This window comes from Neopsephotus bourkii, unplaced genomic scaffold (assembly GCF_033783945.1).
Source record: "Neopsephotus bourkii isolate Nb327-2 ecotype Australia unplaced genomic scaffold, CSIRO-AGI_Nbou_v1 NB_1760, whole genome shotgun sequence".
NCBI lineage: Eukaryota > Metazoa > Chordata > Aves > Psittaciformes > Psittacidae > Neopsephotus > Neopsephotus bourkii.
Genome location: NW_026902234.1, coordinates 2,596,849 through 2,623,397, shown reverse-complemented (window position 1 = coordinate 2,623,397; position 26,549 = coordinate 2,596,849). Strand labels below are relative to the sequence as shown.

Sequence of the window (26,549 nt, the reverse complement as noted above, 5' to 3'; positions counted from 1 at the left end):
GAACAAAAACCACACGTGGCTATTAGGGTATTTTAACATAACTTCATACAAAGTCAAATATACTAGCTGGTTTCTCATAAATCTGTTGTTCAGTGTTAAAAAGTTAGACTAACATGACAGTACAACCAAAATAGCTAGTCTCAAGAATGACAAAGCTGCATTTTGGTGTATTGATAGGTATTATATGCTTCAGCTAACCATTTATATTTCTAACACATTAAGGAATGAACAAATAATTCTAAATTCAAATATACAAATACGGGTAAAAAACACTACAATGAATGATTTTGCCAGATGCACCAATACTCAGCAGAAACTAATCTTACTTAAAAATTTTTACATGTTAAGTTGCAAGAAGAAGTACTTCAGAAGCTACCTTTTTTTCAGCTGAAAGAAGATACATAGTGTTTTTCTTTGGTAATGAGTCCCTTTTACAGTTTCAAAAGGTATCTTCAGCTTTTCCACTTTCTGCCACATACATACATATTTAGTTTTATTAAGTAAAATTAATTTTAAATGTAAAATGTTAATCACAAATGTTTGTAACACTTCAAGAAACCGGAAGATCTTATCATAAGAAATTTGATTCAGTTCACAAACTTTCACTATTCCTGTGTCTGAAAATTATTTAAACTTAAGCATAGGTAAAGCAATCTTTGAAAAAAGTTCACAAATTAAGTAAACTGACAATGGTTTTCCGTTTAAACCATGTGCAACTGTGTAAGACTAATGTTATTACTAGACTTACAACTGGATGTGCAAGCTACTGCTTGTTTGTACACATCTCAAGTATACTTGCAGAAGAATACATTTGTGCACTATTCTAACACTGTTATCCAGCTCTTGAAACTCTGGCTTTTAAAAAGCATTTAAAAGTTTGCTGACTTTGCCAGAGGCAGCCCTAAACAGCACAAAGGTAACAGGGCTTTCTCCTCCCCACCCTGTTCCTTACAAATACTTTGAGAACTAAAGCATAGTTTACCTTGTGTTCGTAGTGTACCAAAATCTAGCATTTCTGTTGATGAATAGATTCCTGGTGCTTTAAGAAAGAAGAAACAAAAAAAAAGAAAAGTTACAATTTTCTTGTTATACTTGATATACTTAATTAACTCGAAAGTTAATTAAGCTGAATAACTAAAACCAAAACCACCCAAACCCCAACAAAACAGCTAAACAAAAAAAATCAAACCCAAGCAACAAAAAACCAACCACTTTTCTACAAACCTGTTGTAACTTCTACTTCAACAGGGAGAATGATAAATTCTGTGCTGTCTGAGGCATTCGTTTTTATTCTAATGAAGGCTGTATGATTATCTGCTTCTCTTGAAGAAAAGCTGGCTCTCATCACTCCTTTTGTTTCATATGGAGGTATTTCCTGATAAATAATCAAAACACATCTATGAGAGAGCAATAATAACGAAAAAAGCTGCCACACACACACACAAAAATTACAATAGAAGTATTCAGCATAATTGCATTAAGAGCAAAACCTGCAATACCAGTAAGACATTAGCTACATGTTATTAAAATTACCATTACATTTAGTAAGGATAGTTGTAATCACCTAATATGATGCTGATTAAAAATTGGCATATGCAAGAGGATTTTCACACCCTATTTGATTATATTTTATGTATTAAAATCATGGTCAAATACAACAGACTAAATTGACAGAATTTTTCTGTTTGTTTTTTACTTGAAGATGAAAACCTCAATTTGAAATTTGGAGCTACTTCCATTTTAAATCCAAATAAATATGGCAGAAAGTAGGAATATTTGATGAGTAGTCCTTGTATCAATAGAAGCTGTCAACTGAAACTGTTATTTCATTTGACAGCTTCTCTTTTTTTGTGCTTTTGCTGAAGGAAACTAGACAGGGCATAACCCATATAGGGGCTGATCATATTATATACATCTTCTGGGCTTTCTGTAGTAGAAGCTTATATCCATCCATTCTGGAGGTCAAGCTGTATTTTCCATAGCACAATGACTATAGATGTATTCTTTGAAAACTGTTGAACATCAAACTAACTAGCTTCAACCACTACTACTTGGCAAATCCCTAAACTAAGAAGCTTTTAAATTCTGTTTTCACACTCATCCACAGACCCAACATAATGCAGCCATTCATTAAAAGTTTGAAAGGCTGTGGTTTGTCTTTTCCATATGTGTAACCAGGGATTCAAGGTTTGTCAGATCCCTGAAATGACTTTGAACAGTGATTACAAAACTACTCCTACATATGCAGACTGCTTAATCCAATCATCTAAATATTTGGCATCAAAACAATTTTAGATGACGTGTTATCACCATATTTCAAATAATTTCTTCTACTTAGCAGCTTTTTCTAACTGAAGTGCAGCTCTTGATATAGCCAATACAATAATGTATCTGGGTGTTTCCGCCTACTAGTTGCTACAGAATTCAACATTCCTCTGGAGTTCTTTTGACAACAAGGAAGGGGTTCTCTTTAGAAGCAATGCCATTTGACTAAAATGGTGTCAAAACACTAGGATCTTAATTTTTTAAAATCTATTTTAATGTTTCCTTCTAAACCTCAGCATCTGTTCACTCTTTCCACTGCATTTTTTAAATGCTCATACTCTGTATTCATACTCACTTGTTTGCAACTTTTGTATTTAGAACTAAGATACTGCTATTCTCATGGATTTTCTCCGACAAAGCCGGGAAGTTTTGTGATTGTCCTTCTTAGCTCACTTAGAAATATCTTGGCTTTACTTATTACAACAGATGCAACTGTCAGTGACTGAAATGATACACGTGAGCAAAAGACAAGTTTCAGAGCTCAGTAACTTTAAAGTATCTCCAGACCAAAAAAAAAAAAAAAAGTCACCAAAAAAAGGAATAATTCTAATTAATGAGCAAAACAGGTTTTGTATCTAGTTAGAAATTCCCAATGGTGTGATAATAAAGCACGGAGCCAATGCTTTACCTTCAAGGTGCTTCTATAATTTATTTCACCTAAAGGTATCAGTATGTTATACTTCAAAAATACATTCAGTGAAGACACAATGAAACATATTTAATGGGCCAGACTGAGTCCATCCAACCCACTACTCTGTCCTCAGCAGCAGACATGAGAGTAAAGAGTAGCTGCAGGGGATGCATGTGGAAATACTTTCCAGAACAGTTTCTGGCCACTCTTGAGTCATGATCTATGGCCATCAGAAAGCTTACATTGTCCTGAACACTCAGGTAGGTGCACTTATTCTACTGGGAATCATCTTATTCATTTCTAAAAAGCACAGCTCAATACACACCACTTCTTTCAATTAAAACTTTTCTTCAATTCCTAGAACAGACAACTAACAGACCCTGCTATAATTTCAATTTTTATGGAGTATTTTTAACGATAACATGACAAGAAATAAAAGTGGCAAAAAAAAACCAAAACCTAAAATCATGTCAAAAAAGCCCTCCCCAAACAAGTACAATAAATGCTGCAAGAGATGACTACTCACCCACAGCTTCCTTGTACCTCCTTGCTGGCCTGTTGGAAGCTCTAAATGGAGATCACCTCCACTGGAATACATTTCTACAACCTGAAGTGGATAACAGGAAAATGTCAGCACTCAACTTCAAAGGGATCCTGTTTCAGTTATCAGGTATTACAATGTATAATGGCATGACTTAGCAACTATTTGACCACTGGAGTGTCTTATTAATTCTCTTCTAACAATGAATGTACAGACATTAATCCTGCCTTTAACATACGAATGCTTGTCAGCATCACATACTAAGGTAGTCCATAAAGACACCTTATGCTGTGCAAAACAAGCAGAAGGAAGCAAAGAGGCATGCCTGGATTAAAAGGAAAGGATCTATTTTACTTTGCTTCAGTATTTTTCTTTATTACCAGTGAAGTTTCTTTATTTTGCAAAATTACGACAGTTTTAGAAACAGAAATTTCATAGTAACTCCCCAATTTAGCAAATTAAGAGATCTGGGAGCACAGTCTACAATTTCTACAACAACTGATTTGTATTTATAGGGAAAAACTTTCATACAACATGAAAGACATAGCCTCAAATAGCTTCGAAGTTCAAACAGAATTTTAAGCAGTACCAAAATAAGCAAAAATTCAGTTGATTACTATAAACATGAGAGACCATTCAATGATTTTTCTCTTAGGCTCACCTGCAAGGGTTCACTGTGAGGGTTATGTATATTTATTATAGGAGAAAAACTGCTATTTACAGGAACTCGTGCCCCAATAAACGGGCGCAATCGATAGGGGTTCGGTACTCCAATCCCAAACACCTGATTCAGAAAAAGAAACAAACTTCAGTAGCTGTAGGTAACTGCTGCAGAGCCTAACAGATGTGCACCGATTTTAGCAATCTACCAAGTACTCTTTTCAATTAATTTTAGACTATACTTCTAACTGAACATTTACACCCAGCATCATGCTAATAAACTGGCTTAGTTTGCTCCTAGAGGGTATTTCTCACAGCTACTGCTTCCTTACACTGACATATTTAGAATATGGCAAGTCAAAAAATACCTTCCCTGCCCTCCCCCCCGCCCCGATACTTTGAAACACTACATACCAGCTAAAGGTTAAAAAGATGTGAAACATCCTTTAATCAATGCTGTTACAGAACAGACTATCCATATGGGACTACCCATTTTTGTTGTTGTTTTCAAAACACTGCCAGGGTAAGACTCATATTCTTTCAACAAGAGGATTTCTCTCACTTTTCAGGCTCTCTCATCTGTCTGGTTTATCTTTCTGAATCTCAAGTAATTTTTTGCCAGCTTCATGAATAACATTGTCTTGTCTCTGGATCAGATAAGCAGAGAGCTAAAGAATGAACTAGATCACTGCAATGAGCCACTAAAATAACACACACAAACAAAAAAGTTGTTGAGATTTTAAATCCTACATAGTTTCATCAATCAGTCTTGCAGTACTACCCTACAGATATTTACACAGGTATACCTCTGTGTTACAGCAAGCAGCGGGGATGGAAATGTCTTCACCCAGGCTGATTAACACCTGCCATTTCCCCCCACTACTGTGCAAATATATTTAGATGGTTAAGCATGCCATAACATCCTTTCCAACCCAAACCATTCTATGACTCTACGATACTTCTCTGGTTGATTCACACTTTCTGAAAGAGTATCATTCTCTTACCTGATAAGTAAATACCCCATGATTAGAAGTGTTAATAAATAAAGTGTTCTCTACATTTCCCACTACTCTTGCAAGGAAAACTACATCAAAGGATGTATTCCCTCCTGGAAGAATTTTCTGGAAAAAAAAAAACAACAACATAAAAGAAAGCATGCAGAAGAATAAGTAGACATTATTGAAGACATTCCACCCTGCAGATGAACAATAGTTTTTGTGCTACAGAAGATCTCCATATGTTCATTATGGAAAGCTGAAGTTAGAAAGTCTACTGGAGATTTGGAAAAGAAAAAAAAAAGTAGAAGTTTCAAATAAAAATGTGTAAAAAAAATAACAGAAATACTAACATGTTACAACTGTTACCTAGTGCGGGATCATATTTAATTGTATCTTTATGTTGAATTCTGACCTTAAGAGTTCAGATTAACATGGATATATTTTAGACCGACAGTTTACAGAACACTGGAGAAAGGCAGTTACCATAACACTTAAGTGAAATAGGTTCCTTATAGATAGGTTTCCTGCATTTTTCAGTGTTTACATGGCCTCTCCTGCTGAGCCACAGGCCCTGCAGACAAAACTGAAACTAGGCAACTGTATCTGACAGGAATGTGGTTACAAGTTAACCCTGCTAACACCATGCTTTTTTAAGTTCCAAGTTCCTGTAACAAGATTGCAGGAGTTTTAGGTGCTTTGGAGTGACTCCTTCTCACTAACAATTTTCAGAGAAAAAAAACTAAGAACAGCTTGTTCCTGTATGCATTCTAAGGCAATGTACACAGTTGCTTCAGCAACAATGGAGATTTGCTGTTCAACTGTCAATTACCATTTACACTTCCAGTGTAGTCAGAACCCCTGTGCAATATTTCATTCCCTCTCTTCTATTAGGGTCTGTGTGGGCTTCTGTGCCCAGTTCAAATTTGCTCAGTAACTGATAGGGGATCAAGAACTGCAGTATCTTAAAACTTTTAGGTATGTGGTTATTGCAGTAAGTAGCTTATCCAAAGACAGAAGGGAAATCAAGCTCCCATTTGAGAGAGGAAGGTAAAGCTAATTTTAAGAAAGTGGAATAACTTACCCTATTTTGAAAAAATGATGCATGAAAATGTGATGTTGTAGCAGATATTGATACTAATGTAATTGTTTCTTCTGAGCTAGGGTTATGTAGGTAAACTTTTTCCATTTTTGGCATTCCAACTGGCCTGTCAAAACAGAGAGAGAGATTTTTGAAGTGTTAGAATTCCAGAAAATGGAGCACTCTGCTTTGTCCCATTAAATCACATAGGAACATACCAGTAAACTTCGCATTAAATGTTTTTTGTTTTTTTTCAAGTAGCATCTGTAAATTCTACCTTGAAGAATTACTTAGTAAACGTCTTTTCCATTATTTTGCTGATGACTTTTCCTGAAGGCTTACCCAACACTTTATCACCCACTGAAATGGCTCTTACCCAAAATGAAATTCTATTTTTCAGGTTTTTACTTCAGAACCAGGAAAGGCGAAGTATACTATACCTGTGCTAGAACTTCTAAATAATTATCTTAAGAAAGGTTCACAAAGGAACTTAAAATAAACAGAACACACCCTAGGCAAAAGCAAAAGTCTAACCAGACTGGGTTTTTTTCCTGATAAGACTATGTAAGTAGTCTTACCCCAAACCTAGAACTTTTCAGGAATTGTATCTTGTGATCTACAGAATTAAGTACAGAGACATGTGCAGCAATAAGTATTTTTTTATATTGCATTTGAATCTGTATCTTAAGAAAAAGAAATGCTTGAGAGAAATTCTAGAATTTAAGTTGCCTAAAACACAGAAGTCAAAACAGTTGAACAGCAGCATGCATTTTCAGTAACAAGACATAGAATCATAGAATAGTTAGGGTTGGAAAGGACCTTAAGATCATCAAGTTCCAACCCCCCTGCCATGGGCAGGGACACCTCACTCTAAACCATATCACCCAAGGCCTCGTCCAACCTGGCCTTGATAACAGTTTATTCCACACAAGCATTAGGCTTGTTTCTCTTTGCTTACAATAGCTGAGGTGCCAATAAATTCCTCAGTTTCACCAATTATTTTTCAGACCAGTGTCTCTTCAGAATGTTTTCCATTCCTTTTAACACTTGTTAAGCATCAGCACTAAAACACCGCTAAAGCATGTAGATTATAATTCGCTTCAAATTAAATTTTGGAATCCAAAACATTTAGCTCTTAACTTTCTAGACACACTCCACATAGCATTCCCCCCCATGTCACCTGCTCCGAACATTGCAAGGACTGCAAATCTATTGATGAGAATTGCTATCTGTAGTACCTGAAGCGATGATGACCAATAACAAGCAGTTTTTCTGCCATCCTCAGTTAACTTTAACACGCGAAATTAATAAGCACTACTGTAGTTGCACATTTCTACAACTTGGAGGGGAAGGCGGGGGGAGATGTGTCTCAACAGATAGAGCAACATACATTTACTGTAAATTAGAGGTTGCATTGAATGAGGATCTAGTAACAGTAATCAAACTATACCACAATTTAAAAAGCGACTGCAGTTAAGAGACAGGACCTGCTACTTATGAAAGGTGGGCTAAAGAGATAGATACTAAAGACCATGATATTAATTCAAAGACACAATTATTAACCTTCAGTAAATTGTATCGTCACTCACAGGAGACTATATATGCACTCTACAACTGTAATTATATCAGCTTTGCTTGCTGAGTCCTCCTAATTTCATGTCTCCATCAGCAAATCCTTGTTCTTGCTCCTTCTTTCACCATCAAAAACAAATCTTATTTTTACTTCTCTAACTTAACAAGTATTTAAGACAACCATTTTAATCATTACCTTTTAAAACCTGTACAAAACACGCAGTCTAAGCCATAAAAGTACTCATATCTGTTACAAGTATACAGGGGGATATTAGTCATCATTTATAGAAAGCGGTCATGCCTTAAACAAGTTCTCTCTGATTCTACCAACACAACAAAAAAATGGAAAGAAATCGAGCAGAGCAGTTCCCACCAACCACAACAGCAGGAAGTGAGAGAAGATGAGGTAGATTTTAAGCTCTGTATTACATGTGAACAAAATACATGATCAGTGCACATCGCCTGTTGTCTCTACAGAGAACCAGTTCTGTACTGAAAACCTAGGATCAGAGTTGACTGAAGTGACACTTTTCTGCTGCATAATGTATGAAATACCACAAAGCCAAGAACCCCATGTTGAATGATTCTGTAATAGTTAAGTGCCAGACTGTTGCTGCCAGAAAGGCAGTTTGGAAGTAAAACTCCATACCAGGAAATGCTTCAAATATTAAGAATCTCTTACAGCCCTCATGGTTTCCTGGTAAGAAAAAGAAGGAAATACAAGACAATATATTTGAGAGGCTAAAGCCTATAAAAACAACTAGTAAGGAACCAGCAAATGCAACAGTTCACTAATTTCAGATTCCACACTAGACCACCACAGTATCATTATAGGTGATAAAGGCAGAAGTCCGTAAAAAGGAATTATGTTGCTTATTCTTTCTGCCACCAGACATGGTAAAATCCAGGTAGAGCACTGTGCACCAGACACCCTTATGAACCTACATCCCAAGCAATAACCACATACAGGATGCTTCTCCAGGCTGTGGATTATCAAGCTGCAATGATCTGCACAAGTATAGCGTTATGTGGTGCCAAATTTTACAGCAGAATTTCCTGGAGCACTCTCAGTTAGCACTTTTCATTGCAAGAAACTGGAACAGACACACACCTCCAGGCAAATACGAACTGTCAAAGCATGTAAGATTTTGCTCCTGATCTTTTTGTCCCTGCATAATGCTAGGTCCACCTACGCTGATAAAAACCAAGATACCACAACCTAAATGAGAAGATGGTAATTAACAAGGGTGAGGTGCCTGTTCAAATGGGTAAAAAAGCCTGCATTAATGTTCTTTACTGATGCAACTCAAGTCTTTCTGAAGTCTGAGTTAGTAGCTGCAGTGTACTGTCAGCATGTCCTTGTCACAGAATTCATTGCTGCTTTAGGGATTGATAGACTCTTTTAACATAGGAAACCAGTGTCTGCATATAGACACCTCTGTAAAATGCTCACTTAATTTATGAAAACTGATACAAATCTATTACTGAAAAGCAAGAGATACAAATTCAGCAGATAAATTCTTTCTCTTCCACCTCCTTTCTAATGAAACTGGAGAGACAACTGAAGTCAACCAAAAGCTTCCTGCTTAGATTTTGTTATGCTGGGAATACAGATAAATATGCTCAAGATTTATTTCAGATAAAACTCCTAATGAATTTGAGAGCTTAACAAATATGTCTTCCCCTAAGTATTTTCTTCTTTTAGAATCTTTAGCAACTCCTGAAACAATTGTAAGATCAGTTGTCGCACCGCATAAAAGTTCACATGGGTTAAACCAGTATCCAGTGTCAGACAGGAGAGAAAAGCAGATACCTAGAAGACAAAAGGGTAATGTGAAAAGCATACTAAGTCAGGTGCCCAGAAAATTTTCCCAGCCTCTAAATACATGCAGCTTGAGAGCTTCCTGAACCAATGCAGATGCTTCTCCAGTCAGAAGATCAGAGGGAGTCAGTTCCAACAATAAGAATTTGGGTGTTGACTTGTAGTGTATCCAGCTACTGTTAATGAAATGAAATGAGCTGGTCTTGCAAGGTTTCATCTCTAGAGACTAAAAGGGAATGCCTTTTGTACCCCCATTCTGAAGACAATGCTAGTCCCTGCACTAGAGAATTAGTGACTAGAGCATTCTTCCTGTTTCACATGAGCATTGTATGCATCACTGGTTGAGTGACATAGACAAGTTACTCTGACTTCAATTAAAGAAGCAACTGAATCATCTAAGTTTGAGAATTTAAATGCACCTTGAACTTCAAAAAGCAAAAGAAAATAGAAAGGGTTTGTTTTCCTACATGTACTAGCCTCTAAACCAATTGTTTCCCAGCTTCCAGACTTCACTGGCTTTTAACAAACAAATAAAGTTCTTTTAACAGCTCAAATGCCCCATTTTAAGTTAGGAATCTAACTTAGATTACATACAACAAATCATACCTCTTCCAAACAGTTAGCAAAACCCCATCTACAAAACACTAGTAATAGAGTTTTAACCAATCATGTTGTCAACTGTGATTTGAATGAACTGAAGAGTGTAATAAACTATTATTTCCTTTGCCAGCATTTTGCAGTCTATCATGATATGCTAACAAAACCAGGGGGTAGAATCTGGACTAAACGTCAATTTACTGTCAACAGTTTCTTGCATTTAACAAGCTCCAATGGAAACGAAAACTTGATTTTGTAACATTTTTTAAAAATTCCAACCACTCTCACACATTAGATGTGTATCAATTGTAGTGTGCAAACCTTTGGCACATTATAGATACTTCAGAGGTCCTTTCACCTTTTAATGTAATTGTTTGAAAGCTACCAACCCTAGTGAACTGGATGAACACTCTAGTTGCTAAAATTCTCCACTACTTACTGTTAAAGAGATCAGAGTTCCTGAAGAACGTAAGTTAACATAAGTTTAGGATAATTAGCTAAACTTATGCTAACGTTATGTTACTTCAAGTAACATAGTTCTTGCACAGTTCTGAAGACCTGCAAGAAGGTCACAGATATTTGAACATTTCCAAGAAACTGCTTTCAAGGCCTGCTCAAGCCTTCACAGAACATCCTGACATATACTAGAGCTCACAAACAAGCATGAAAACATTATAAAAATACCCGGAGAAAAACACTGCAAAGGAAATACAAGGTGAGACTGTTTATCAACAGAGAAGTGAAAGTCAGATTTTCAGAATACTGTCCTACCAATGAGAAAACTTTGCAGAATGGGACCTTGCTCAAATTGAGTGAGGCAAGAACCTCTGTTCACCACAGAAACGTATGTTGATCAAGGATTAAAATATCACTTTTGCTAAAAGTGTAATTTCATACATTGCCAATCACTTCTATGAAGCAGGGGTAAGATGTCAACTTCATCTTAAAAAGAATTCCACATTTCTAAATTTTTACAGTAAGCAGTTCTAGCTTATGTTAGTAACCTAAAATACACAACATCCAAGTGCTCCATTACCGAAATCTACTTCCACAAAAAATCTATTGTGAAGATTTCACAAGTTTACTTTTGATATAGTCAGAGCTGAATTATCACAGATGAACACAATGTACCCAGTCTATGAAGATTCAAGGTATCCCACAAAGCAGGTACAAGAACTGAATACAAAATGCCTTGCAACAGTATTCTTTAGTCTTCACCCAGATGTGACACTTGCAAGAGCTCAAATGGGAAGACTTGTCTTAAACACAGGAAGCCATATAGGTAGACTGTTCTGCCAAAACAGCCACAGAGCAGCCAACTCCCAAAGCTATGGAAGACAACTTAATGGCTGTCTATGTGTTAAGACCACCTCATTTATTTCATTCCCATTTAATAGCAGAACAGAGTAAAAGACCAGAAGAGATTACAAGGAACAAAAAGCAAGTAAGAATAAAGGGAGTCAGTTGTGGAGCTACTTTTGAGTGGAGGGATTTATGCATATTCATTTTCTTTAAAGCCCCAAATCTCTGATAGCTAACGTGGCAGAATTTGCTCCAGGGGAAGACTGGTATTGCTTCAGAAACACAGGCAAGCAGCTTTCATATTAAATAACCAAATCAGTATTCCACTTACTCCAAGCAGCCCCCTGGAGCAGTGATATGGGAGAACCTGCCTCTGCTCCACCTCATTCCCAGAGGCTTTATGTATACAGAGAACATTTGCGATCTCTTCAAGTGAGCTAAAGATTTACATATCCTAACATACGGCATACATTTCCTTTGATAAACGTAAAATTACCTGGCCTGCCTTCAAAGTGGTAGAATATGGTAGCATTTTTTTTATATTAAAACAGCATTAGAGAAAAAAAAGAGAGAAAAAAAGCAACTACAAACTAGGAGGTATAAGGCCACTGTAATCTCATCTCCACCTGGAACACAGGAAGCATGTCTACAGAATCTATTTATCAACTTAATTCTGATTTTGATTTTTGGAAATCCACAGATAAAGTAACTTTTAATACTATTCCTGCTCAAGTTGGCATGTTTTTGAAACATCTGATTAAACCCACACATTTAGCAGACCAGAAATGTCACAGGAAGAATGGGTTAGCTTACAAATGAAATTAAATATTGCAACTTTCTTTAGCCTAGGAATGATACATGCATAAACATGAACTTTGAACAAGCTTGCTCTGGTAATTTTTGCATGCTACCTATTAACAAAACACCATTTAGGTGCAATATTTATTCAGAAACTAAATATGCATTTTCTGCTTTTCCTAAAATCCATTATTAACAAAGAAAGAAGAAACAGAATTTGAATGTGAAAACCCTGCCTATTTTAAAAGGCAAAAGAGCTGAAAGCTTAAATCTGCATCATTTAACTTCCAAGGTGCTTGGCACCTACAGTTTGTTCCCACCATAAGGTTGAGTTACTCAGCATTTCTCAGAGTTGGTTCATTTTTAGTTAAATGCCAAAGTACAGATTTTAAACTGAACTTTGGAGCTTCATATCTAGACCTTTTCTAAAACTGTTTCTGACATCTTACAGAAGTTTTAATAAATCAGAATATGATCTCTGCTCAAGATTATAACCTAAAGTATAACAAACACATTAATTAGCATCTACTGTCAGAAAAAACAAACATAATGAACCAGGATCTTACATACAGGTTTCCTATTTTAATGGATAAAAGGCAGCAATCCCCCAGTACACTTCTGTATTTATTGCACAGAACCCTTCCTAAAACAATCTGCACTACTTTAGCAGCGCAGTAGGTCTACACCCTCTTTTCAATGCTTTCAGCTCTGACAAGCACAGTTTATATTAAAAGTCAAAATATAATGAAGAACAGCTTGAAGTATTTATGATAGTGCCTGGGATCTATATTTAGCAAGAAAATTAAAAAAATGCATCTTTGGAAGCCCACAAAGCAAAGAAGCAAATGCGGCTTTCTTCAGATTAACACACAAACTAAGGATGACAGCAAAGCAAGGTATTTCAGAGCACATCAACAAAACACTTTATTAACAGTAGAAAAAGGTGTATATAATACATTTCAAGTGTCAAATTCTGCGATTACCACAAACTGAAAACCTTTATAATTTAAAATTACTTAAAACCAAATCGATATGTAAGGTTACAGTAAATCTAAAAAAGACCAAACAGCTTTACAAGTATAAGTTTGTACTGCACTCACCAGTGTGATTTGTAATCTATAACCTTGCAGCAACCAGCTGCAAGGTGGAGCATGGAGCTGGGTTCTTGGAGGCTGTTCTCCTTGAGGCTGTGTTTTCATAAGCCTACATTACTTCCCTAATTACTGCAGATGCACTGACAGCTTTTTTGCCACCAAAGCAATGGTAAAATGGACACACTAGAGTAGATGCTGACATAGGTTATGTACAAGCAGAAAGGTAATCTTACCTCAGTACGTTAAGTTCTACACTTATAACGCTTTCCACTATGCAGAGCAGCTGTACAGGTACCTAAAAGTAAGTACAAGTACTTACACTACCAAAAGCATGGCAACTTGTAAGTCGCTACATGATGTTTAAGACTGAGTACACCAGCTCTCTGCAACAAGTTGGTCAGCTACACTTACAGATAATCTATCAATGCAATTTGTGTATACAGCCTTCTCTGTCAGGTTAAATGCTCTTGAGATTTTTTTTCTATTTGTCTAACCAAAGAGATCAAAAGGCTTCAACTTACTGTTCATGGAAATCCAGCATCGGTGGCTCAAACCGGAGAGGTCGGCAATTTCCCCGATATAGGGATACACTGCAAGAAAAATTAAAATGCTGTAACAGATACTGTTAAATTACACATTTTTGCTCCCTTTTGATCTCAAATTGCCCTTTCTTAGTAAAACATTAATACTAATAACAGAACAACTAATTTAAAAGAAGAAGCAGCCTGACAAACTTGTCCAGTCAGAATACCTTAATTTTACCAGCCACTTACACGGTTATGTGATGTCTCCAAGTAAGATTATGCAAGAGTACATATCTTGGAAATGGACATAACTGAAGTGTTAGTTTTCCTCTATACAGTAAGGGCTAAGTGAAACAGTAAGCTAAGTAGATTAATATCATCTTTCATAGCAACATCCAAACATCTTCTTCAATGTGTAACAGTAATTTACGTGCACATCCAGCTACATCTATACTAGTACATAATCCTGGATCCGTCTGATGGTACTGAGGCCACATGGAAGAAAACAACCCATGTCTATACTGTTAGAAACAATCTCCAGAAGACAGCGACTCTTCTCTAACAACATTCCTTTAATTTGCCTATACTAACCTCCCACTGCAAGCATTCTAGGAGAATGTTAGTTGATGAAGACTAAAATACCACAATCCAGCAGAGAAGGCAGCAAAGAGTCTGGAAACATTCTCTGCTATTGCTTAGTTTATAAGTTCAGTTACATAGAGCACAATCAATAACCCACAATGTAAGTTACAAGAACAAGTACAAAGCAGTTTCATTGACTGAAACATTTTCTTATTCAGAATGATGCGACTGTGATCACACTTAAGTATCTCCATAATTCAGGAACACTTTATTTTGGCCTGAGTAGAAATCATATCCTTGCAATGAAACATAAAACATGGAGACAATAACATGAAAGAAATAAACAGGAAAGGCTAAAGAATTGCTCAAGACCAATGGCTTTCTTTTTTTCCTTAAATGCTTTTGTGTAGAATATTTGTTTCAGACCTTTGTTTTCTGACTATTAAATCCTAGACGCCCAAAGACAGGCTGCAGCCACATGTCCCAGGCAAGCAGAGCCGCTTCACAAATCCAGCCAGGGCAACAGAACCACCCAGTTCTGTCTCAAGTGAGGGAGAAACCAGGAGATGGAAGATACCCTCAAACAGGCACATGTAGCTGAGGCCATGAATTCAATCACTATAATTCCATCCAGCATACTTCCAGTAAAACTAATTATTGCTCAAATTCAGATGTCTTTCTATATTCCAGAACTACTTCAACAAGGAAGCTATTTACAGGAGTAGAAATTTAAGAATAGGGTATGAAATCTTAGCTGCATTCTCTAACAGCACAGATCTGGGCAACAACAACACTACAACAAATCAACAGCTTTTTTTATAAAAACACTATGTCTCACTGACTCACTCTAGTACTCCACAACTACATAGTAACATCTCAAGTATAATACATGTGTAAGAGGGAGATCTATGCATACTGATCAATTTACAGCTCTCTAAGTTTGGACGTCCAAGCATCTTCAATAGTACTTAGAGATTAGTCATTAAAAATAGCTTCATTCAGATAATATAAATAAAACACTATTGGGGCAAGAGTAGGCATATTACAGACAGCTTTAGTGCAAACTTATATATGTATGTATATACATGTGTGCATATAGATATCACAAAACAATAGAAATGAAGATGTAATACACACTAATAGAAGAACGGTATTCAGGTCTACAGAAAATTACAATGTCTGCTATTAATTGCTACTGTGACTCGTTAACAGTTGTTGAATGAGAGGCAGCTTGTGTGGATACTTTCTCAGGCTTTGCTGAACAAGTGCCCAAAAAAATGAAGTCTACAGAGTCACAGGACATAGGAGAAAGTTGGAAAATGATATTAATAGTGATAAAAGGATAAAATATGTTGGTAGTAAGTCTTCAAAGGATCATCTCATATGTCAAAGTTTAGGGTCCAGTTTTTAATGCCTTTTTAAATAGAAAAGGACAAAAAGATCACATACCTCCATTGTCAAGATAACACTAAACAGAAACAACCCTACTTTGATAATGATTTTTAAATAGCTTTGTCAATTCCTTCCCAATTTAAAAACTGAACAATGAGCCAGAACCTCTTTTTTGTTGTAATGATTGGTAAAAGGGCATATTACTGATGCAAAAGTTATCAGAAATATTGACAATATTTACAAAAGTGATAATGAAGTTCCTTATTTCAAACAGAGTCAACAATAACTTGACCCAACTTGAACCATCAAGACTTACACAATTCTTCACATATGTGAAAAGTTCAAGCAACATTTTTTTCAGCTATATTGTCCTGGATAGCCTTTTAGGCAACACAGGATTTTTAAATGGATGAGGTTGGTAAAGCAGTTATATCATAATGAATACCATCTGCTATTATAAAAGTAACAACTGTAATAAGGTTCAAATGGGAACAAGCAATACTGGGATTCCCAAACTTTGCGTATGGAAAAGCTCAACATGAGTCAACTTGCAGGAGACTTTCAAATGATGATAATGTCTGCTCTGCTGGGCACTTGCCCACTGAAGGCTGGATACACCCATGGGTAGGGCAAGTATATACCATAATGACATTTAAGTTAATTACTATTGTGTGCATGTAGAGCTATGGCTCTTTCCCTACCCCTCCAAGTTCTCTAACTTTCAAAGTCAAGAACAACATGAAAAGGAAAAGATGCATTTGAACTGAGAAGGGACTACCAATATCTGCAACAAGCTCCAGCAGACCAAGAACAGGCCAGAAGTCATCTGGACCTGTGAAGTTCCAGTAATGACTAGTTCTTGGCAGGGATTTAAGATAGTCCCAGCACTTTTTCCCTTCAGTGAGAATTCTGATTAAGAAAATAAAACAAAACAACAAAAACAACTCAAGAGTGAATTACAAACAGTCCCTGACATAGAATCACAGAATCATAAAATAGTTAGGGTTGGAAGGGACCTTAAGATCATCAAGTTCCTCGCTCTAAACCATATTACCCAATCATTACCCTCACCATACCATCCAGTCATCCAAGTTAGAGGGCATCTACCTCAACTATTAACTACTGTACTGCTATCACTCAGAAGAAAACTACTACCAGATGCAATTCACTGAAGTGCAGCTTCATGTCTCAATGAGGTTAAGCACAGATGCAGTTATAAAGATGGTCAATATATCGATGCCTGGAAAGACTTTAGGTGATATTGATGTCCAACTGTGCCGAGACATAAATTTTCTTCTAAGGACATTCTGCAGCATTTCTATAATGTCTTCCTGCTTATTACAAAGTACTCACAGGCACTCAATTTTAAATAAGCCATGCACATCTCTACATTTGAGATGAAGAAAATCCTTGTAAAATATAATATTTAAAGATATCTGCAAAGCTGGGCAGTAACTGTTTCTCTGTATCCTTGTTTTACTTTTCTAGCTGTTCTGGGATTTCTGGAGGATGTCTGTGCTTTGTGCAATCTTATCTATACCATCTTTAATTGCTACTGTGGAAAATTCAAATTTAAGCATTGCCCTACATGTATTTTTCCCACATTACTAGTTGTTTAAAGGGGTTTATTTCCTCTCCTGTGCCATAAGTCCTCAAGAAATAAAGACAACAGCATTAAACTCTCAAATAAACTGTCAATAAATAAAAAGAACTTATTTAGCAACAAAAACTCTTAGAAAGCCACCACTATGTTATTCCCATTGCCACAAAGTAAACCAAAAGTGTGTCTAAAAATAACCATGTGAACTTTTAAAATGACAAATAGACTTCACAGTGGGTACTTTTTGTGTCAGAATGTCCTTGAAAGTCACCTCAAAGACAGATCATTTTTGGCTAAGAAAAAGTAAGTAACCAATCATATTTCAAGTGCATGCATGACTTGTTAATATTTAAAAATAAGGCTGAGCTGCATACATGAGAAAACGTTTACATTTTTAAAGTCAGAATTATTTTAGAAATATGGGTATTAAACACAGCCACAGTGAGAAAGTGAACTTCCACAAAACATTTCACCTTTCTGGTATCTGGCAGTAGCCACTGCTGTAATTGCAGATGAATGAACAACTAGCAACAAAGGTTTTTCATAAACTACACCCAGCTAGTGGTTGGCTCAGTTATGCCAACATTATGCCTGTATCAGGAAAAACATAATATCAAACACTAAACTTCAAAGCTAACACTTCCTGAGGGGGCTGTCTGGGGAAAGGGTGGGGAAAGAACAGGGTGAAGCTTAAATAGATGCACTGTAACATGACCATGGGCAAGAACAAAACTGTTTAATTTGCTAGTTAATTTCTCTCCTTTCCATTAGTGCTAAAAAGCAAACCAAAGAACTGAATAAACTTTCTAGATAGGGAAGAAATACCTCCAAGTTATACCAAGCAGCAGATACTATAATTTCTAATAAGGACAATGAAATAAAAATACAGAGAAGTTAAGCACTGGACCAGAAACCTAGGGGTTTTAGCAACACCTTTAGAAAAAAAAAAGAAAAAAAAACAACAGAAACAAACAAAAACCCAAAAAAACCCCAAAAACACCTAACAAAACCGCCTAGAACAATACTTGAAAGATCCATACAAAACCAATACCAACAGAGAGAGAGAAAGAGACAGCAAATCAGGCATGTACTTTGCAACAGGGCTTCTTGTGATACAGACCTTTATCGTACTGCGACTGAACCCCAACTAGGCTAGCGCTCTTAAGTGCAATGGACTATTCATCCTTGGCAAACCTGGAGATATTTCAAATCTGTAAACTGGTGTTTTATTAGAACACAGAAAGAAATCATCTTAGATGAGAAATGAAAATGAAAAAACCCAGGAAGCATATTTAATCCATGGCCTCAGTCTCATTCTCAAGGACTGTCAAATTCAGTTATTTCCTGGGAGACAAAAAAATTACACATAACCCCTAGGTCCCAATAAAGTTATCTTCCTGCCACTGAGACTCAATGACTGAAACAATATACTATTCTGTTTAAGCTATCTCCAGGAAGTTTGACTTTACCCAAAACATAACATACAGTGATCGTGGTTTTCATAAGTTCAACTGCCATTCCTATGTTCATGTTTTGATACTTGCAACCTGACTGCAAGTATCAGTCAGATTCTATGCACCACATAGCTACAGCTGTTTAAGCTCCTATCCACAGCTGTGTCCCCTACCATTCTGCAATCCTCTAGCAGGTCTGGAAGAAGGAAACAAATACCCACAGCACTACAGCTCCAGTTTACAATCCACGTACAAACCCATCATCACTGGCAGGGTAAAATAAGTCACTGGACCACAAACTGCAGCAGCTGAGCCACAGGCCTACATACCCACTTTCTCTGTCACAGGAAAAGAGAATCTTTGGCAGGAAGGGCAAGCAAACAACAACTGGAGTAACTAGCTTCTTAAAGGATTCATGTTGTTTGTGAGTTACAAATGACCAGAAGTCAACCATCAAAGGGAAGAGAATACAACAATCACTTAGTTTAAGCTACTTGGCTTACAAGATGATGACCAAGATGTTATGATGCATATGATTGCAGCAACCAGGAAAACTAAATTCACATAACTCTAAATGCAGGGTAACTTTACATGTGGTAATTCATTATCCTATCACAGTACAGTTACACACATGGAGGTGTATATATAGCATGTGTAACTGCTTAATAGGGAAACTAGTACTAATACATCTTTAGAAGTTACTATGTGTGGGAAATGCATGTTCTGCTTACTTAATCCAATGTTAACATGCAAGTAGAAATCAAATAGTTTAGTAAAAGCACCAGGTAGAAAGTTTAATTTGAGAGACTTCACAGATAAGAAGAAATAAATGGTCAGAAGTCCTAAAGGGTGGGGAGAAGCTTCCATTGCTGGGTAAGGGGAAAGAAGACGGGTTCATGGAAGGTACAGCAGCACAAAGTTTCAAATTTTATGCAGAACAAGATAAATCTTTTTAATTAAAAAAACAAATGAAGAGTTCATATAACACAAGTTTGACAAAATTCACATTACCATAATACACAAACTGCTTCAAGCTTCAGATCAAAATATAAAGTAATTGCCTTATTTCAATACATAGTAACTCTTTAACATTATCATAATAGTGTGAACTTATGTTTGAATTTCACCTTGAAGTGAAAGACTTGCCACATCCTCCTAAGATTCTTCAGCACCTTCATGTTCCCTCTTTCCCCTGGATACCCTGAATTTCAAGCATACTTAGAAACCTGGTACTAGGTAAGCCAAAGTCTACAGTATTTTCATACAATCCAGGAGATTTACTTCGCAAGATTTAGGTCTATATCTAATCAGAAAGCAGCACAGATTGATGACAAGCGATACAAACAGGATCAAGGTTTTTAAATTAAAAACATTGCCTTTTTTCCCCCTCCAGAGATTTCTCAAAACTTGTTGCAAAGAGAATGCTCTTAAGCCCATGTTTAAGCAACTGTATGCATAGTAAAATAAGAGCTTTACATACACTCATCTGAAATGAAAAAAGAATGGTCATTTTACTACATTTCCTGGGAAGTATAAGGCCCGTGAAAAAAGCTAGCTGTATATACTGAAAACAAGCTACGCTTTACATGAGTCGTCTGCAGAATGCTATTGTATAAGAAACAATCTTCACTATTACTGCTCAATGTATTCACTAAATACACAGGAATATTTCAGGAGCTCCCAGCGAAAAATTAGAGGCTACTTCTTTTTCTTCTCAGATACTGTATATGTAGAGTTCTTTGATAACAGGTTAGATCATGGGGAAGGAGAGGCGGCACAATGGGAAGGGGGAAGAATCTATTGAAAGTAACATCATGAAGTTTTCCTTCAGAAGGACTCCAAGAACTTTTGAAGCAGGTCAACAAACCTACTGCTTTCACAAGAAAACTTCAGTAAAATGACAAAATAAATTGCAAGCTAGGTCTCAGTCTGCCCCCTCTTTACACAGAATTACTCTACAGTATATATTACAAAGTGAACTAGAGAATCATTCCATTTCTTATCCCATATGTGAAGTGATTTGGCTGTCCAATATTAAAAAATATTTTCAGTTTAAATTTCCTGTGTATGAGACAAATAACTGAAAAATGACATGCTTTGTATTTTATCTTGATTACACTAAAACTTCATTATTAAAACTACCACAAACCTCACAACAGGATGGCTGTATTAAACTTTCAGAAAACCATGCTTACCTCTTCTGTTGATATGAACTGAGGCCTATAGTTGTCTCAGTCTGTAAAAGAATAAAAAATAATGTTAAATTTAAGATGCTGACAGCATTACACTTTGGGGGGGGGGGCGGAAGGGACGGGACAGGACAACAACCCAACAAACGACTTAAAAAAAAAAAAAAAGAGGAGGAAAAATGTCCAGGAAATTTTAACATTGTAAGAAGCAAAAGAAAAACCCTGCATAGATGTAAGAACCAAATTACAAAGAAAAGAATATAAACCAAATAAAAGTCAAGCAATTATCTCACTGGTGTAATTTAATGAACTAGAAAACAAAGAACACTATAACTGCCATTTGATTAGGAAAAGTCATCTCCTTCCCTGCTAATCATCTTCTACCCTCTATTATTCATACCTTTACTACCACTCTGCTGGACACTACAGTTCATGACCTGAAAACAAGGTGACTACATTGTCTAGGAAATTACAGCTAGTTTACCCTTGCCTATGAAATTCTAAGTGGTTTAGAAGGCTGCATATGGAATGTTCTCCTGATCCACAGAATTTGCGGATCAAACTGAGGATTTCAGTCCTTCTCTCATGGCCATTTCATGGTCAAGATGAATATTCATCTTTTGGGAGCAGGAAGAAAGCTTACAAGTATGACAAAGTCTATGGTGCACCTTGGCTGATCTGACACAGTTCACCTGTAATATAAGGATGTCATTTGTTTGCATGGGGAATGGGAATTTTTCATATCTGATTTCAGAACTAAAATCAAGTCCCTTGGCTGAGCACTTCACTGATTTCTATTTCAATTATTTTTTACTACAAATTAATTATACTTAATTTTCTTTTTTTTAATAAGATGAATGTATTTTTTCTTAAAATGGTTTTTAAAAATTATCTTTACTTAAAAGATAGACTTTCTAATTAGAGGAATTTTTATTTTGGTTTGGTTTTGGAGACACTTGTTTGAAATTTTATAATTACTAATATTAAATCATTTAGTCCACAGACATGAATATTTTATTCATTTCAAGGATCAACTCTGGACTGTAAATCTAAGTAGTGTTTCAGATTTAAAATAAAATTATTTCATTTATCCACCCTTCAATTTGTAACAAACTAGAGAAAGCTGGAAACGTATTATTTATCATTGTAAAACAGACCTAATTGCAAATAAATCCTCAAGTTATAGGATTTATTAAATGTCAAGGCAGAACGTCAATTTGCATTTTTGTTTAAAAACTTCTGAAATCTAAAGAATTTAATCAGGAAAAAAAAAAAACAAAACCAAAACCCCAAAACAACCAAGAATACATCTCTGCCTTCTGTACCTTATTTTTATCTCAGACTGGAGAGGTGAGAGCAAACTTCCCAATCTTAAACTACCACCAATCAATTTCTCAGCTTAAAAACTAGAGAGGAAACGGAGTCAAAGTGAATCAACTGAAAATATTTTCTCTTCATCCAGAAAGGACCTGTGCTGTCAAAAGCTGGTTCAGTACTTCATACAAGCACTTGCCCAAAACATTAAGCCAGTGATTTCCTCTACTTCACTCTTCAGCTCTGCAGAAAATACACACTGCTTGCATATTTTAAAAATGGATTTAATAAGTTTCAAACAGCTTCTTATAATTACATATGCTTATTCTTATTATCTACTTTTCTATCAAAAATCTGACAACCATGAATCACTGTCTGCCTTTCCAATTCTCTTTTTCTTCTTTTATTATTTTAAACTATGTAACTGTTGCCTGCAGCTTGCAGATGTACCCACTCTCTAAAAGCACATCAGACTACACCTGGCGCTGAGGGCTCTGCAAGAGATGCTGCACAGCCTACTCAGTAGAAACTTAGTGCTAACTTACAAGCACTAAACAGCCTGAGGTTTTTGACTGCAGCTGAGAGATGCTGATCTTCACCAGTCTGCTACCATTGATCTAGGCTAACAGACAAATTGCTCGGTAAGTCTCAGTATTTATGAGCTTTCTACACATCTATGACACATGTAGCAAGTGGTATACTCCAAGCGCTGATGTTGAGGAAGTTTTGGATGTGGAGATCTATGCAATACAATCAGTAGTGCAGATGTATTTGGGTCGTTATTGGGTACATTTTAAGTGTTATCTCTACTGCTGAAATTATCTGTTATTCCTCCCTACCAAACAACTCCATATAACTCTTTTATTACTAGCACAATCATCTAAAGTTACTCTCCTCATAGTTTTACCAGTTCCGTTCTTCCATGTTGTGCATTCACACCACTGATTTTCCTGCCTAGTGGAGAGAGACATCTAATTGCTGATACAGTGTTCTGTGAAAAAACTGTTACACAACCACACTTGTTTTGGCTGGGATAATTTTCTCCATAGTAGCTACTATGGTGCTGTGTTTTGGATTTATTCTGGAAACAGTGTTGATAACACAGAGATGTTTTTGTTACTGTTCAGCAATACTTACACAGAATCAGGGGCTTTTCTGCTCCTCACCCTATACCACCAGCAACTAGGCTGGGGGTGCACAGCCAGGACAGCTGACCCCAGCTGACATACCATAACATATGGCATCATGCTCAGCATACAAAGCTGGGAGAAGGAGGAGGAGGAGGAGGAAAGAGGGATGTTTAGAGGGATGGCATTTGTCTTCCCAAGTAACCATGACATGTGATGCAATACTCTGTTTTTCTGGAGACGGCTGAACACCTGCCTGCCAATGGGAAGTAGTGAATGAAATCTTTGTTTTGCTTTGCTTGCATGCACAGCTTTTGCTTTACCCATTGAACTGTTTTTATCTCAACACATGAGTTTTCTCATTTTTGCCCTTGCAATTCTCTCCCACATCCCACTGCAGGGGAATGAGTGAGCGGCTGTGTGGGGGTGAGCTGCCAGATGAGTAAACTACAACAACAACCAAGCTTACTCTATGAAGTTAACAGATGCATAAACACCCGGTATTCCTTACCAACATCCTTCAAAGTGCATTAATCACTACAACTAAATACAACTTTCCTTTCAGTAACTGATTTTTCTTTAGAAACTTAACTAAAGCACATCATTAAATTACCAGCAGTTACTGAATAGTCAGTCAGGTGATGGAGCTAACAAGTTCAGATCCTATGACAAGGCAGTCACAATAGTTGTTACCAGCACTGTCCCATCTCTGACAACTAGCTAGGGAGCATGTTTTATTAGTTTTAAATTATTCAGTAGAGAAAGTTAACTGTTATCTATGCTCTCAAGCACCATAACTTGCAGCCAATACCCCTAATATTTAGTATACTATATACTATTATACATTATCCAGGCCAACTTACAAAAGGCACGGGAGATCAAATTTAAATCCAGAAAAATACAGAAGCAAATCGAAATACGCATCACAGACAACTGCTCAACTACCACATAGCTATGGCTGCAGTTAACTATTGGGAGTTAAATTCTCTGGCTGATCGTACACTCAGGTTTTCCCTCCTATGTTCTGAAAGTACAGATTTGCTACTGAAAATATCAGTCTAGTAACTATACATAAACTTTGAAAACACAAATTACTTCGATAGGACACCACACACATGAAATATATTTAAGAGCAAAAATCCATCAAAGAGTCACACTTGTAAAGAAAAGCCTGGTTTCTGCTAAATACAAGTTAAATGACAAATTCATTTCATTAACACTTTCTGCTTTGAGAAGGAGGTTGTTCCTTTTTTTGGCTTGTTTGGAGGTCTTGTGGGTATTTTGTTGTGTAACTTTGGGTTTGTTTTGGTTTTGGGGTTTGGGTTTGTGGTTGGTTTTTAGCCTTTGTTTTGGGTTTGTTTGGGGTTTATTTGGTTGGGTTTGGGTTGGTATTTTTGTTTGTTTTGTGTGTTTTTGCGTGGTTGGTGGCTTTTTTTTAAATCAGGGTCAGTCAAGAGAGAAGAAATGGCATACCAACTTCAGCAGTTCATCAACCATGGCATCATGGAACTAAACCAAAAATAAAACTCATGTGGCAGTTTCTATAATTGCCACTCATTTTTATTACATTCAATCTTTACAGTCATGCAGTAAACAGAAACATACAAATGTTATCACTGACATGTTCTACTATTTATTTTTCAATTTGATCCTCAATGCAGTCAGCCAGCACAAGTTTCAAGACTTAACAACCATTCCTCTTCAGAGGCTCACATCCACAAGAAAGATATCACAGAGAACCTGTACCTGAAAGCACACTTTGCAGACTCAGCACAGCTGGGGAATGACACCAGACAACAATCTTGTGCACACAGATAATCAAAACCCACACGCAATCTTAAGGCTGTCTCTATAAAGACACAGCCATGACGGTTAACTTCAGCCAGAAAGAAAAAAAACAAACAAACAAACAAAAAAAAAACCACTGCCACCAAAAGTTATTTTAATGTGTCACTAGTTTGTTGTAATAGTTATTCTTTACTTCTTGGTAAAAGGTCATATTACCTAGCACTACAGTCAGTCATCTAAACATAGGCATCTGCTGCCACTGGAGAGAAATGTCCTAGGGCAGCTTGCCTGGTCTCAGACTGACATGCAGAAAGGCACAGTTTCTCCTATGCCCTGTGTGATATCTGCCAGGCTCCTGTAGATGTCTGGGACAGCCTAGGGCATCTCAAATAGCACTTGTTACCTATGTTTAAGCAACTGAATTAAAGCCCCAAAGGCTTACAAAGGATGAAGGAGGAGGAGGGGCACAACAAAGCAGGGAGACTGCCTTAATCAAGACCTGAAGTTTCTGGACACCATATACAAACACATTTCCTGAATTTTACCAGCATTCTCAACAACCAAAGCATTCTGTTTTCCTACACAAGAGTAGCCACCCTAACTCAAGACTCTTTCAGGCTGAAACTTTCAGTACATTTAACATATTGTTATTCCCTAGTAATGCTAGTTCCTTCTTGTAACAAAGCTGTATGTTGCTTGCAACTGAAAGTTGAGAGCTACAAAACCAATATGTAGATGGCAACTTAAATCTTTATTGCTCCATTTATGAGCTCTATGCTAATAAGTAGGATAGTTAAAAGAACCATAATCAATGATGAATATTTTGCTAAGTTAATAAAAAAAAATGAATGATGTAATCTGAAAGTGGACTGAACTGAGCCATTCTTGCCATGCCATGCGCTTTCGTTACACAGATTCATGTATCAAAAACATCAGCAGACTTTAACCGATGCAACATTTGCTATTGACATTGGCTTTGCAACAGTCACTTAATCCTGGGCATAAATTAATTATCAATTAATTATTAATTATTTTTAAACTAAAGCCTAGGGATGACAATTCTTCCTGTACAAGAAGTAGAAACTGCAATTATTTTTCCTGAGCAGCAGCAGGACTTCAGGTGCCCACAAGCAATGGCAGTGAACTGAGATGACTTTTACT

At 36.5% G+C, this 26,549-nt stretch overlaps 1 protein-coding gene across 1 annotated transcript in view; it reads right to left on the bottom strand.

Annotated features, from left to right (window-relative positions):
* TMEM131 (transmembrane protein 131) overlaps window positions 1-26,549 on the bottom strand; it is a 100,014-nt gene that overhangs the window by 43,630 nt on the left and 29,835 nt on the right. The window contains exons 3-10 of the mRNA XM_061377888.1: window positions 21,166-21,206; window positions 13,940-14,008; window positions 6,237-6,360; window positions 5,162-5,278; window positions 4,159-4,281; window positions 3,483-3,563; window positions 1,225-1,375; window positions 983-1,039 (exon numbers count right to left, since the gene is read on the bottom strand). Coding sequence (XP_061233872.1) covers window positions 983-1,039; window positions 1,225-1,375; window positions 3,483-3,563; window positions 4,159-4,281; window positions 5,162-5,278; window positions 6,237-6,360; window positions 13,940-14,008; window positions 21,166-21,206 — 763 coding nt within the window. The remainder of the gene's footprint in view (window positions 1-982; window positions 1,040-1,224; window positions 1,376-3,482; window positions 3,564-4,158; window positions 4,282-5,161; window positions 5,279-6,236; window positions 6,361-13,939; window positions 14,009-21,165; window positions 21,207-26,549) is intronic.